The sequence below is a fragment of the Micromesistius poutassou genome (assembly GCF_964030765.1).
Source record: "Micromesistius poutassou genome assembly, chromosome: 19".
NCBI classification, from domain to species: Eukaryota; Metazoa; Chordata; class Actinopteri; order Gadiformes; family Gadidae; genus Micromesistius; species Micromesistius poutassou.
In genome coordinates, this window is record NC_140289.1 from 11,815,741 (window position 1) to 11,831,244 (window position 15,504).

A 15,504-nucleotide genomic window follows, 5' to 3' on the forward strand; every position below is an offset into this window, starting at 1 on the left:
GGGGCCTGGCAGCCGTGATGCAGGGCCAGGGTAATGGCGCCACACTGTCTGTAATGTGTTTATAATGGAATCTGGCAACGCACAGCCCCAGAGCGGCGCGCACGTACCAGCTCCCTCCACCTGCTGGTGGGAGTGTGTGTGTGTGTGTGTGTGTGTGTGTGTGTGTGTGTGTGTGAAAGAGAATGTAATTGTTTGTGTGCAATTGTGTGTCTAGGTTTGTGTGTGTGTGTGTGTGTGTGTGTGTGTGTGTATTATTCGCCAGTTGACGAAGGAAGGATTCCTCCCGCAGGCTGTGCACCATCCCGTAGCAGAGAGGTAGAATTCAATACCAAAATACTTAAAGATTATCATAGAATTAGATATATTCTCAATTTGTGTAATAGATGTATTTTTCAACTTTTTCTTTAGAAATCTCCTAGACTGCTTATTTTGATGGGGTTTTTTCGTCGCTTATTGCTATGTCCCAAATATTGGTCCTGCAAATAAAACTACAATCAATCCATTGTTGATCAACCAGTGAATTCCTGTAATAGAGAATAGAAAAGCACCTTTGTGATAGGCCGGTAGAATCAGTAAGAGCACCGTGGATCTGACAGGTTACTCAGTCAGACATGAAGAAACATATCCCCAGAGTTAACCCTCCGGATCCCAGGGGAGAGCTATCACAGGGGAGAGCTATCACAGGGGAGAGCTATCACAGGGGAGAGCTATCACAGGGTAGAGCTATCACAGGGGAGAGCTATCACAGGGGAGAGCTATCCCAGGGGAGAGCTATCACAGGTAGAGCTATCACAGGGGAGAGGTCACACGGACGCGATCGGCAATTCTTGGCGTTGGCGTTGGCTTTGTCAGAGAAAGTAGGCCTAATAATTGACTTTTTATATAATAAATATGTCTTACAATTTCCCTAGAAGCCAAATATAACTTGCAAAAACCCATGGTAAAGTTAATGTAAATATCAATGTCGCTGAGAGTAAAGCCACTGTCACGACGACAAAGACACTGCTGCATGGGAACTTGTCAGCCACGTAAATTCCATTCAGGCGAGTTTCTCGGCAGGCAGCCGAGGCCACTTCTGTTGAGATAAATACTATGATTAGTCCGTTTAGAATATTCAAAGAAATGGAAAATAAATGGCATGAAAAGTTATTTGATTTCTCCAGTAATCCTTCCTAAATTACTAATTGTGGATTAATTACTAATTGGACGACCGGATGCAAGTCTGACACGTTACCTCGAGACTATCTCCCTAATATCAAATCCATGGTCAATATTCAATTAAAAGGTTAATATTCATACTGCATATGCATTCAACAGATTGCCAGATGGCCTCCCTGTTTTTATTAATGGTTACGGTGTTCCCTTTTTGAGTTATTATATGCTTGTACTCCTCATAGACCTCCACAAGCAGCTTCTGTTTTGTCCCTATCTGACATTTGATTCATGATTCGACATTTACGGGCTGGTTCCATATCTCGTGAGCGAGCGTAATCCACGATAACGTTAGACTGTGTAATGTACCGCTGAGATGGTAATCTTCCTCATCCAGCAATGGACTACTTCCAATCAGTCTCTCTCTCTCTCTCTCTCTCTCTCCTCCTCTCTCTCTCTCTCTCTCTCTCTCTCTCTCTCTCTCTCTCTCTCTCTCTCTCTCTCTCTCTCTCTCTCTCTCTCTCTCTCATGATTAGTAAATGAAGTTAGTTTGAAGTCAGTTTCATACCTGGCGTGATACGCAGGGAAAGATCACGGGAAATGGAGACTTTTTGATGATTTCTTTCCTGCCCAGAAATGCTCTCTTATTAGTCCAATTATTTAAGTTTAAGAAAAGTTTAGAAAATTTGGATTTCAAACTCTGGAATCATTATCTAACCATAATTGGTGTTCATTATATAAGAATCCAAATGGGTCGATTGGTCCTGTTTTGTAAAAACAAAACAGAATTCATCTAGGCAAACTACAGAGTTATTAAACGTTGAATTTAAAAGCAGCAGGCATTTTTAAATTAATTTGTTTTTTTGGACTAGCCAATTTGTAAAATCGAAACGAAAATGACCTTCGGCACAACCTTGTTTTCACAAAGTAACCTGATGAGAAATAAAATTGTATTGAAACATTATAGGAGCGGAGGAATGAAACTGAAACACAAGCCGGCAGCAGCATTGAATATTAATCTAAATATTAAACGTCTGCCCCACCACAAGGCTACACGCCAAAACTCTGCTGCGCTGCACGCGGTGATGCGGTTGTTATTGTTGTGATGTTGTTAGTGTGAAGTCTGGCGGTGAGTTTAAAACATTAATAAGCAAAGCCGTTTTGGCACCGCAAACGGGACCAGGAGGAGCACAGCTCTCCCTTCAGCGTCTGGGACGGCTGGAGCTGTGGAATGTGGCGACGGTGTGAACCCGAGGTGACTGGTCTCGGGGTCCCGGCCCCTTTCAAAGCCTTCAGGGATTTGGTTTCTTTTGGACATCGCTGGAAAAGGCGGGGAGAAGCGGTTCTCCAGGGGAGTGCAACGCTTCCTTTAATACACTCTCTGAGACACGCAAAAGCACTTCTAGCGCTGTGGTGCCCTTTGAGGGGATGATGTGTTTGTCCTGTGTTTGTGTGTGTGTGTGTGTGTGTGTGTGTGTATGTTATTGTATGACACACACACACACAGGGGGTCTTCCTGTGTGTGTGTGTGTGTGTGTGTGTGTGTGTGTGTGTGTGTGTGTGTGTGTTGTGGCAACCCGCCTTGTTGAGTGAACTGCCTTCTTCACAAAGGCAATTTCTAATCAATCACAAAGTATCTTACTTAAAAGAACACAAAGATAATTGGCGGGATCCCCAGCCCGGTTCCGCTGGGTGGAACCGCCACCGCCACAAAGGCTGGACTCTCCTCACACCCAGGCCAAGAGAGCCCTGAATGCGCCTTGGAGCACCAGGCTATTTAAGGTCTGCTCTCCCCTGGCCCTCAAGTGCTCTGCATCAAGTTGATTGGCAAGGGCCGGGTTGCCACAGTGTGTCTGTGTGTCTGTGTGTCTGTCTGTCTGTCTGTGTGTGTGTGTGTGTGTGTGTGTGTGTGTGTGTGTGTATGTCTGAATGCATGTGTGTAGGTGTTTCACGGCACTTAGGCCATAACTAGAGGAGAAGGTTAGCGCACACATGGTTGATATTTCTAACCTTTTTCGGTGCAAATCCTAATCAATATCTGTCCACTCTCTCCCTCTCCTCTCTATCTCGTTTTCCCTCTGTCTCTCCCTCTCCACACCAACATACGGGCAGGACCGTAGCTACCGTCGAGGACACCGAGGTCATGTCCTCGCCGGTATTTTTTTCCTTAGGTTTTGTTTCTGTGATAACAACGCAAAGGGTAATTAAAACGTGTTAATCCGCTTGTCCACCACTAGGTGGCACATATACTGCCATTTACAATACGACTTCAGTCTCCAGATGTGGATATAATTAGTGCTGATGATGAAGGAAGGAAAGTGGCTGAAGTCATCGAAAGCCTGAGAAGTGATGAGAGATTCACTGCCATGTATAAAGAAGCAGTGGAGATGGCCGGCACCATTGGTGTTACCCCAACGAAGAAGGGGATTACTCTACTTTCACTCATCACCCCCCAGGTACAGCACAGAAAACAGTGCAGGAAATGAACATGCAATTATTGTTTTATATATATTTTATGATTACAGCGACGCACTCGTACAAAGACACACACTAAACAGTTTTGCCTAAAATAAATGTTTCATCAGCAACACGGCACTACCTCGCTTTTTGATCAATCCTGGCTGCGGGCCTGCATGTGGGACTATGGGACATATGGGACCTGCATATGGGACTAGGATAATGAGTTGTTAGCGGCTTATGAATAGGGAATACTAAGTGGTCAAATATGAGACAACAATATGTTAACTTACGTCAGAGTTTTTGACGGGCGGGCTTGAAAGGATGCTTGAAATGTTAGTTTCAATAGGAAGGAATGCAGCGGCGCCTCCGGGCGGGATCGATAGTCTGTTTGTACAGTCCAATCCATTCCTCTGATTGCACCGCGGCTGCTGAAGAGAAGACCTGATGTCTGGAGCAGCCCCTCAGAGGCGCTGCAGAACAGACCGTTGGACTGGACACAACACAACAGAACACGCATGAGTCTGCGACGGAACAAACAAACATTCTGAATCACACACACAAACCCAAACGCACTATTTAGTCCTAATATGAACGGGAATGACGTCATCTCCGAGACCTGGGAGAAGGCTCGGAGAATCTGGTGGGATGATGTTCATGTGCCCAGTGGCCCGCTGCCGACCGCCGGCCCAACGCCACGGCAGGGATCGATGGCCAAGACCCCCGGGCAGACAGGCGTGCGGCCAGAAACGACCGCTTTCTAAACACGCTACCGAAGAATTTGAGCCGCAGAGAAGCGGTGGAGGAACTGGGGATGTTATTAGGACGGCATCACGGAACACACAGAGACCGGGACGTCACACGCGGGGGGGGTCCGGGGGTGGGGGGGACAGCTGTAGTGAGTTAGAACAATAGCATACCCGGGATCACAGCGAGACCCGGACAGCTTGGTTTGGCCGTGCGATCGAGGCCAAACTGCCAAACTGCTCTGAGAAGCTAGAGCAGTTCTCTGCCAACAACTCCTCGGCAGTTTGGAAAGGACTCCGATGAGATCACAAACTGAACAAACAACGGCAAAACGGCCAGCAAACGGCCCGGCTGAGTTCTTACGCAGATTTGACAGATACTGTGGTGAGGCAGCACACCACAATTGATGGAACTATTGCTTTTTTAAAGTTATTTTTTTTTAAATCTATTTAAAATGGGTCAAACCTTATTTAAATGTAGAGCTGCACGCAGCACATTGATTGGCTGAAAACATGATTATGAGCAGGATGGAGTATTGATGTTGGCTCCTCTCCACGGAGAGAACGGCCGGCTGAATTTCTTCATAGAATCAATTGGGAGTTCATGAAAGGTGGGGATAAGGGATGCAAGAAATGCCAACAAACTCTAATCGAACACAATCTAAATCTCAACAGATACTCATGTACTAATTTTGTAGAGGCTCTTTAAAAGGTGACATATTATGAAAACGGGGCGTTGTTTTGGGGCTCTGGTGCTGCCACATGCATACAAACTTTGAAATAACTCCGTACATGCTTTTTTGAGTGAGATATGCATTTCTGAAAGTACCCCGCCTACAGTTTCCAGTCAGTTTCGGCACCTACTCTTACTCCTATTATATATGATATTTATATTATGTAGATATAGAGCTCCGGGTGTCCGCAAACAGCAACAATCACTTCTCCTCCATGCTGTGGTTCACTTTGACAGCTCATTTGTATGCAATGGGCAGCAGCTCATTTGCATTTAAAGCTACAGACACCAGAAACAGCACATTCTGAAGGGACTGAAACAGAGGGGAATAGCGGTAGGTAGGCGAGGATGTTTTTCCTAAAAACTATTGTGGATTTCATAACGATCCTTATTCCCTGAAGCCAAGCAGCAGAAGTTAAGTGCAAATACTACTGGCCCATTTTGAGGTGAACTAAATATGCAAGAGAAGTCTCACATGTCTCTGTTTATAACACAGGTCATTTATCCTTGGCTGGACGGCCGCTTTAGAGAATTAAGAGTATACCCACATCTCCATCTACTCCACTGTCAACAACAATAAATCAAATGCTCTAAAAGAAATAAAGAAATTGCACTCATTGCCCATCTTAATCAAGGCTAGGCTCACCTATTGCCGAAGCTACAGAGCTAGCCACATGTTTTGGCAAAGTTAATATGGAGGAATGGTGTTTAAAAAATGGTTTATTTCGCACACACGCCTGGTAATTTGGGTGGATATGAAATCGTTCTTCCAATATTTTAGCTGTGCCAGTTTCACACTTTTGTCGAGTTCTCGAAATGAATGAGTCAATCAGTTGCCATGACATCTCTAGCAATGAGGAACATTGTGGCCTCATGCTGAGACACCTCAAGGCCCCGAGGCGTGTGGATAACCAAGTCACCGTGACTCCCCACGCTCACAAACAGGACCAGTGCCTCGTCACATACTCGCACACTTCTACATGATTTATATTGATTCAAATTAAAGTGTATAATTAGATGAAATACCCATTTGAAAGCCTCTAGTTCTCTCATTGCCTCATAGCCTTTCGCAGCCTACATCATTTATAGTTATTCTAGGGCGTATTCACACCTGCCTTGTTTGGTTCGAACTAAACCAAAGCAATCCCCGGTGCGGACCCTTTGAGCTGGTGTGAATACAAACCATCCAACTCTGGAGCGGACCAAACAGTCGGGACCCAGCCGGAGAGGTGGGCTCGGTTTCGCTTGAGACGTGAAAGCGACCGCACCTCGGTCCGACCCAGTTCTAACAATCGTACGCCTCTTTTGACGTAACCGGCTCCCGCTCGGCCGCGCGCATTACGGGAACGATTGTATGATTAGCGGCAACTCCAAGATTAGCAGCACGTTGTCGGACCGTCGGGTGAAAATGAGTCGTGGCTCAACATGGAGCAAAGAGGAGACGGAACGTCGCATTTAACACATTCAGCACCAGGATGAGGGAGAAGGAGTTTCACCGGTCCGCAACTGTATGAAACAAATCAATATCAGCACGAGTTCAGCCTGCAGGATATCCATGATTGTTTATTTTCACCGGCGCTAGAGGACTTCCCTGCTGTGTACGCACTAAATTATTTAGTATGTAAATAATGTTGATTAAAATTTGGCTTGAATTGTTCCGGTTGATTATTTTGTTAATTATTTGCTTGTTGGTTCATTTATATTAGGCTCCGTCCTCACCAAGCCACTTCCCTTGTACTGTATGTGCAGATATACTATAGAGTACTACTATACCACACTGTGATTGTGATGGTGATTGTATAGTGCTCAGCACAGTACGGTGGAGTGTGAGTGATTCTGATTAGCTACATCTCTGAGTACCACGAAGCCCTCCAGCCCAAGAGCCCCCCAGCGTGATACTCATTTAACCACCATATCTACGTTCCACCATCTTATTCATCGCCTCTTTCTCCGTCTCTCTCTTCCCCCTGTCTCTCCATCTCCCTCTCTCTCACACATGCTCTCTCAAACATGCACTGTTTCTCTCTCCTTTCCTGTCTCTGTGCCCACCTCTGTCTGCCGCTCTGTAACTCTCTCTTTCTCTCCCCCTCTCTCTTAAACACACGAACATCCTATATCTCTTTCTTCCCACCTGTTTCTCCCTCCATCTCTCTCTGGCTGTCTGACTGTGCGTCTTCTCAAATTCCTTCTCTCTGTCACGCTGTCTCTCTCTCTTTACTTTAATCGTATTTCATCATTTCGTGTATCATTTGCATACGTTTGTATACGGCTTGAACAGTTGAGGAAGCCTGAAACTCTGCTCACGCTCTATTAGGAGTACTTAATGTGTAGCGACCTCTTCGTACGTAATGAAAACACGTCCAGATCAGGTTTAATTTTCTTTCATTTTCATTTGCACATGTGGTGGATAAACCGCATTTAACATTATAACTTAAATAAGAGAGTTTGAGGAGACCGGAGCAAGAATGACAAAAGACTTTATTTTTACTTGCGAACAAGTAAGAGCAAAGCCGAGTTGGTTTGACAAAGAACTCCAGAGCTGGTCACGGGCTGCTCCTTATGTATCCCTTTCTGTCCATCAAGAATGTTTGTCCCATCTGGATCTCCTGCACATACATGTCTGAGTTTTTTGGGAGTGGGTCAGCAACAGTTTATGGCATCTAGTGGAGTGTCCAGCTGTTCTTTTGTCCCTAGGCTAACCTCAGTTCACCCTGATTCTAGACCTCTATGTCAGTGAGTCGCCACAATCAAGCCAATCACCAGACTTTCTGGCACCACTCTAGGCCACTGTTAGAGAGGAGTGGTGACATGTCTTCTTTAAGCTTTTCTCCACCATTGTTATATTTATATAGCATATAGGCCCGATAAAAAGTATATGTTAACATAATAATGTAAGGTAAATTTTCTTCCATACACACTGTAGCAATGCTCATGCCACAGGTGCCGTTGACAGGCCCCCCCCCCCATAACAAGAACAGCCCATAGAGGTGATGTTGCAAAGTGTCTCATTGTGGAGGTTGAGTATAATGCTATAGACAGATGGTGCTCTATGCAGGAGCTCTCTCCCGGAGTTGGTGTGCCGATGACTGCTTTAACCTGTTACACATTGATAGCTTAATGCACAACAGGTGTGCAGCCTCACCGGCCCCAGAGTCCAATCAGTCCGACCCGGCCAAGTGCTGCTTCAACCAGCCGTCTTCCACGCACGCACGCACGCACGCACTCCACTGACACGTTTTGTGTCTGTGAAAGTCAAATATGAACCCAATTGACCCAACCCCATTGTCTCTCACTTCCTCTCCCCCCTTCCCCTCTCTCCCCCTCCCTCCCGCCTCGTTTTCTCTCTCCTCCTCTTACTCCCTCCCTCATCTGCTCATTCTCTCTCTACCTATCTATCTATATATTTTTTAATCACTCAATGGCTTAGCCCCATCTTACATCTCCGACATGATCACTGCTTACAATCCAGCCAGATGCCTACGGTCCTCAAGCAAAGGTCTTCTCTCAATCCCTAGGATAAACACTAATTCTGCTCATGGTGCTTTCAGTCACTATGCCCCTACACTGTGGAATTCTCTTCTGTCTGGACTAAGATCTTCCAAATCAGTGAATTAATTTAAAAGCAGACTAAAAACCTATTTATTTGCCTCAGCTTCTGGCTAAATTCAGGTCTCTCCTATTTGGTGTGTTGTTTTTATTTCATATATATATATATTTTTAATATTTTTATTTAGTTATCCTTTTATTTTCATTTCATTTTCATTTTATTACCATTACCATTTTAACTTGAATGTATACATCATTTGAAATTGATTATCATTTAAAATTGATTGTCACATTGACTGCCTATTCAAACCACCCTATGGTTAGTAGTGTTTTTCTGTTTTTCCTAAAAGCGCATTGAGTCTGTGTATACCATATGAAATGTGCTATACAAATAAATTTACTTGACTTGACTATCTCTCCCCTCCCTCTTCCCCTTGTATCTCTCTCCCCCTCTCCTCCACCCTCCCCTTGTATCTCTCTCCCCCTCTCCTCCACCCTCCCCTTGCCCCCCTCCCTCTCTCCTCCACCCCTTCCATGTCTCCCCCCTCCTCCCTCTCTCCTCCACCCCTTCCATGTCTCCCCCCTCCTCCCCCTCCTCCTCCCCTCCCTCTCCCCTCCCCCTCTCCTCCTATCAGATGGAGACCAGGAAGCGTCTGGCTAAGATCGTGCTGGTGTTCGTGGGCCTGTTCGCTCTGTGCTGGTTTCCCAACCACGTCCTCTACATGTACCGCTCCTTCCACTACCAGCAGATGGACCTGTCCCTGGCCCACCTAATCATCACCCTGCTGGCCCGCGTGCTCAGCTTCTCCTCCTCGTGCGTCAACCCCTTCGCCCTGTACCTGCTGAGCGACAGCTTCAGACGACACTTCAACAGGTAGCCCCAACTTGAGCTGGCGGTACCCGTCACTGTCTCAGTCTCTGTCTCTCTCCCGTGTCCTCCGGCTCATTCACTGTCTGCCTCCGTCAGTGCAAGTTCACACTTCAAAGTTCAGCTCATACAAAAGAAAATGAATAAATTCATGTTCATAGTTCACCAATTCAGTTTTGAACTAGTTCATGTTCAGTTCATTTTTTTTAGAAACCAAAGAAAAACTGTTGGAGTGAGTATTCTGTGCTTATCTTTTAAAATGAATCCTCTCCATTACCTGCTGCTCATCACTACAATCTCAGATTGTTGTAGATTGTTGAAACAGGTGTATTATTTGTACACCTGTTTCATTCATCACAACTAAGGCAGTAACTCTATTTAATAAGCATGTCATTTGGACCTAAGCATCAATTCAGAATGTCACAAAATCTGAACTAGTTCAAGTTCAAGTTCTTTAGATAAAAATATATTACGTTCAGTTCAAAGTTCATAGAAAAATTAACTTGTTCAATGTTGAACTAGTTGAACTAGTTGAACTAGTTCTTTTGAACTAGTTCATGCACAACACTGGCCTCTGTCTCTTTCTCGCTCATTCAGAAGTTCCATGAAGGGAATTTAAATGTGTGTCTCAGCTTTGGCAGACAGTTCATCAGGATCACCTGTCTGTGTAATGAGGCGAGGGCCCTCACACAGCGCTCAACATTTAGTTATTCTCAGGCTTTATTATTCTTTCATTAGCATTCTCTACAAACTTTGGGAGCTAACTTCCTCCCCAATGTTTGACCTAGAGATTCCCTTCCGCTTTTAAATTTGTTTAAATTTGCTTTGAATCGATCGCTACTACTTTTAAATGTAAATACTTTTTTTATCCAAAGGTTAAACTTTATAATGGAAGTCTGTGTATCCCTCCGAGACCTCAACTCCTTCAGACTCAGTACATTTTTAACCAACGTTGTTCAAACATCTAACAACAAAAAGCAACACACTTGATCTTTAAATATATCTAAACAGGTTTTTCAATATCATTTCAACTTGAGATTCAACCGTTTAGTTAGATTCAACCGTAACCGTTAGTTTTAAACCCGCTTGTATATTTCCAGTTGGTCTCCTAGTCTTCCCTTGAGCCTGCTCAGAGTCTGATGACACCAGCCCCTCTAGCCCAAGGCGGATATCACAAAAGCTAACCAATTCAGAAGCCGCAAGCCTAAAGCCCAGTTCAGACCAAAGATTCGCGACGCAACTGCTTGCAACTCGCAACTCCTTGCGACTTGCGAGGAGACGGGCTGAGATGTTCTAAAAACTGGGCAGTTCACACTGCTGCAACTTTTCCCCTGCGACTTTCCAAAACAGTCTCGTTGCAAGTCGTTGTGTCGCCAATCTTTGGTCTGAACCGGGCTTACAATGTCAATGCTTAACCTAGAACCCACAATGTAAAGCTTCAACTGTAACGGTATTTCTTGTTTCACTGGCGCTACAATGATTCATCAGGCGTCAGGTGTTGTGTGCGGAGACCCCCGTTCACATGGCTAGAGGCTAGGTTCTTCGCTAATGTAGTTATAAACTTGTATTTTTTACGACATGCTAACTACACATACTTGTTTATGTCATAGAAAGCTGAGAATCAACGTCCAACACTATTACTCATGTCATTCTGTGATAAGTTAATACAGATGACACACACACACACACACACACACACACACACACACACACAATTCTTCTCCTTGTTCTACGATTAAGTGAGTGTAACACTGACTTGATTCAAACATTTCAAACTATATAAGCTATTACATTTTGTATTATATATTCTAAAATATATTCAAACTTTATAATTTTTAGCTATTTGTTTACCTCTTACACTTGATTTGTTTCCAACAATTTGCATTTTTTTTAAATGTTGTGTTTGTGCTTGTTTACATTGTTTTCTCCAATTAGACTTTAAACTTTTGAACTATGTTAAAATCTTTTCACTTGATTTAAGTTATTGCTTACTCACTTATCACTATTTGTTTAATGCTAACACTTTATTTGTTTCCAGCATGTTTACATTGTGTACTCCAATTAAAACGTTTGACCTCTGTTCAAATCTCTTCACTTGATTTAGCCATTCAACATTTCTTTGCTTTATTCAAACATATTTTCAACCTCACTTTGCACTGCAACATTTACCACATTTTCTGCAGGAAATGTATTTTATTTTCACTTTCTCATACTTGGTAAATCTCTTTCTCTTTAGCCCTCCCTCTCTCTCTCTCTCTGCCTCTCTCTCTATCTCTCTCATTTCACCGTTATCTCTCCATGTATGTCTCTTCCTCTTCCCCTCTGTCTTCCCCACTCTCCCTATCTTATCCCCCTCTCTCTCCCTCTCTTCCCCCTCTATCTCTCTCCCTCTCTCTTTTCTCTGTCTCTTCCCTCTCTCCCACTCTATCTCAATCTCTCTCATTTCCCTCTGTACTCCTCTCGTCCCTCTCTTTCTCTCCATCTCTTTCAAATCCCCCCTATTTCCTGCCATACCAGAGCCCTAAATAATGTCCTAAAGTAGTCTCACAAGTCAGTCTCTAAACGCCACTCAACCAGAGACTAAGAACATTCTCCAAGGTTTTCATGCTGAGACTGGGTGGAAACAAGAGAGTTAATGCATGCCCTGATATGAGGGCGTGCAGAAGGTGTGTGTGTGTGTGTGTAAACACTGTCATAGCAACGCCTCTTTCTTGTCCTGGGTTAGATGTCTTTAAACAAAGTCGCTGGAAAATCTTAATTTCCCCATTCTTGTAGACTGGGTTCTGCCGGTGATCTGAATTCGCCCTGCAGCAGGTTCTGGAGAGGAGCAATACATTTCTTTCTGCTTCCGATCCGGGAGGGCATAATTTCCAGGAAGGTGTAATTTCCTGTTAAGTGTAATCAACGGGTGTAGGTCTGTAGGCAGTTCTCGCCATTCTGTCTAACCCCTAGACGCTGGGGATGAGGAGAGATCTCTGATCGAATGCCATCGCGTTCACACTGCATATGTAGCGGCCCCTTGATGGGGATTAGGGAACGAGTCAACGAGTCAATGGTTTCAGGCACAGCCTCCGTGGCCCTCTGGTTCAAGGCAGATTTACAGCTCTGCTCCGCGTGAGCCAGCTGGCAGGAGGAGAGAGAGAGAGAGAGAGAGAGGGAGAGAGAGAGGGAGAGGGAGATGGAGGGAGAGAGGGAGAGAGAGAGGGAGAGGGCGGGAGAGAGGGAGAGGGAGAGGGAGAGGGAGAGGGAGAGAGAGGGAGAGGGAGAGAGAGAGAGAGACGTATGGAGGTTGAAGCGGCATATCACACCTCAACGATTAAGTTTCTTAGGAAGTCCGGGCGTCAGCCCCGGACAGCCAGCGGTCAGCTCAGTACTCCGGGGTCCGAGGTCGCTGGACCGCCGAGAGACAGACGGGGCTGAGGGCCCGGCCCCCCCCCCACCAAACACGGGGGCCTCCCGTTCGCTTTGTATTGGGGGCCTGCTGGACGCGCGGGGCAAGGGATTCTGGGAAGGCTGGCATGCGGGCGGGCGGGTGGTGGCGGTGAGCGTAAAAAAGGGAAGGACAGAAGTCGAACTTCAGGTCACTTTATGCAAATGAGCGTGTCTTGCGGCGTGCGTTTCGGCCACGCGATTGGACAAGCCAGTGAGTAACGCCGGACGTTGCGGACTCGTCGTCCCCTGGTTTTAAGCACTTCCATCCACAAAGTGGTGAGCTCCCACTGGCGGCCCCTGGAGAGAGAGAGCGGGGAGGGCTGCTACGCCCGAGGGCCCCAGCGGGGCCGAGCCGTGAGTGTGGCTTTACCACAATTATCTACTTTATTAATTATGAAGTCGAAGCCTAGACGGCTACGCCTACAATCATGGAAGTAGAGTTATAATATCATAACTATCGGTATCTCTAAGCCCTGTTGGTTTGAAAGCCTCCCTCCGTCCAACAGTTGACTAGATAGACGTCAACGGCGCCCAATGCTTCACAAAAACCCATTTATCTTCAGCCCGTGATAACGCTGCGGACTTTGTGAACCAAGACCTCGGAAAATACATCATTTGGAGAACCTTCTTCCGGTTGGCTAGCAGTGATGGGGGGGTTACGACTGAGCAGAAGCCAATGCAAACCCAGTGGACTAAGCGGCCGTCGAACTGCCTGTCACGGCCCAGCCTATTTCTTTCTTTCGCTGAACAAACACCAAAAGAGCGAGTTATTACCTCGGGGACCGTCAGGTAAATGATAGCCGACTGCTGAGCACAACGGCGCCCGTATTCTGTGAAAAGTGGCTGGAGTACGAGATAATTTTCATAATGACTTGAATATAATAGATGATAGATGCTTTGTGCGTCGGGTTTTCTTGCCATGTGGTGTATTGTATCTATTGTACTCGCTATGAGGAGCTTTGTAATATTTGCAGAAAAGGCGCTCTATGAACGAAGTTTGTTGTTATTGAGTCGGTGCTTTGACTGTGTGTATAATCCGCTTCTTTCTGCCTCGTCTCTCATTGGTTCCTCCAGCCAGCTGCAGTGCGGCCGGGCGCCCCGCCCCCAGCGCCAGGCCAGCTACCTGCAGAGCACCTCCCACATCCGCCTCACCTCCATCAAGAAGGCCGCGCCCGCCGCCGTCGGGTCGGCCATGCACGTCACCAACGGCGGCGGCGGCGGCGGCGGCCAGAGGTCGGAGGTGGCGCTCTGAAGTGCGCTTCAGTAGCGAGTACGACTGACGAGTACGGGAGCCAGGCAGGGGGATGAGTGGGACTCAGAGGGACTGCCTCCCCGCCGCGCAGGGAATTCATCGGGTTTAGCGTCCAAACGGACACCTCGCATCGTACGCTGAAAGATTAAAAAAAAGGAGACACACTGTCCCACCGACAAGCAGAAAACAAACACTTTCGTCTCTCGTCCAACGTCAACCACAGTCCATTCCTCCAGCGTGGTTCTGAGAAAGGTTCTGGAACCGGAGCCACAGAGAACTCAGTGGAACAAACGTGTACAAAGGAAGGAGAGACAGACGCTGGGAGTGTGTGTGTGTGTGTGTGCGTGTGCGAGAGAGAGAGAGAGAGAGAGCGAGAGAGAGAGAGAGAGAGAGAGAGAGAGAGAGAGAGAGAGACTGATTGCTGCTAACCAGCTGGGCTAACTCATTAGCATGGCAGGCTGACCCACCTTGAATGTTTACGCTAAGCTAACAGAATGCTGATCTTTAAAAAAAAAAAAAGTCTAACTAAAGAAATATGTATTGTGTTTTTTTATATGTATCTTTTTCTGTGATTCTGTATTTTATTATGGTTTTATTATGGTGACCATGTCACAAAGTCACGGCATTTGCCAAACAACCTTTGATCAGGTTTCTGTAAAATCATGAAGTGGTCTTCTTGCGTGTTTACAATAGCGAACAGAACAGCAGACAGAACAGAGATCTGCTCACTGGTACCTTGTTAGTGGAATGACCCCTTTCCACTGGCTAGGCTTTCTGCATTAACTGTCTGGCAGATGTTTGCTCTGCCACGATTTTTGGTTGTTAAAACTGGGCATTATCATAAGCCCAGCTTCAAGGTTGATGCTTCTACTTCTACTTCTGCTCACCAACAAGTTCAACAGAATCTTGTTTCTAACCCTGTGTTAAAATGTCAACCGCTAACACGTGCAAGCATGCTAAGCTAACATGTCTGAGTCATTGCTGAAGGAGCAACATTTGGTCTCTAGGTAGATCACTGAGGACAGGCGAGCCCCGTCAAGAACCGTTCCTATTGGACAATCAGTCGAGAACTGCTCCAGACTTTCTTTGTGTTACTGCCGCCAACTATAGGGGGAACATTCATGTGCGTCGATTCCGTATTATTTATATTTAATTACGGTAATTATGTCTAAACGGCACTATGTTGTAAACAATTAGTTATGTGGTGTTGATGATTTCTCAGTGCACTTTCCACCTTTTCATACACATATTTGGCTTACACACATGCGCACACACACACACACACACACACACACACACACGCAACACACACACACGC

At 45.8% G+C, this 15,504-nt stretch overlaps 1 protein-coding gene across 1 annotated transcript in view; it reads left to right on the top strand.

Annotated features, from left to right (window-relative positions):
* The window catches only part of nmbr (neuromedin B receptor), a gene marked incomplete at both ends in the record, with an annotated part of 36,136 nt that extends 21,950 nt beyond the window's left edge, over window positions 1–14,186 (top strand). Inside the window, 2 exons of the mRNA XM_084484311.1 lie at window positions 9,270–9,508; window positions 14,009–14,186. Of these exons, the coding sequence (XP_084340437.1) occupies window positions 9,270–9,508; window positions 14,009–14,186 (417 nt within the window). The remainder of the gene's footprint in view (window positions 1–9,269; window positions 9,509–14,008) is intronic.
* Window positions 14,187–15,504: the final 1,318 nt, after the last annotated feature.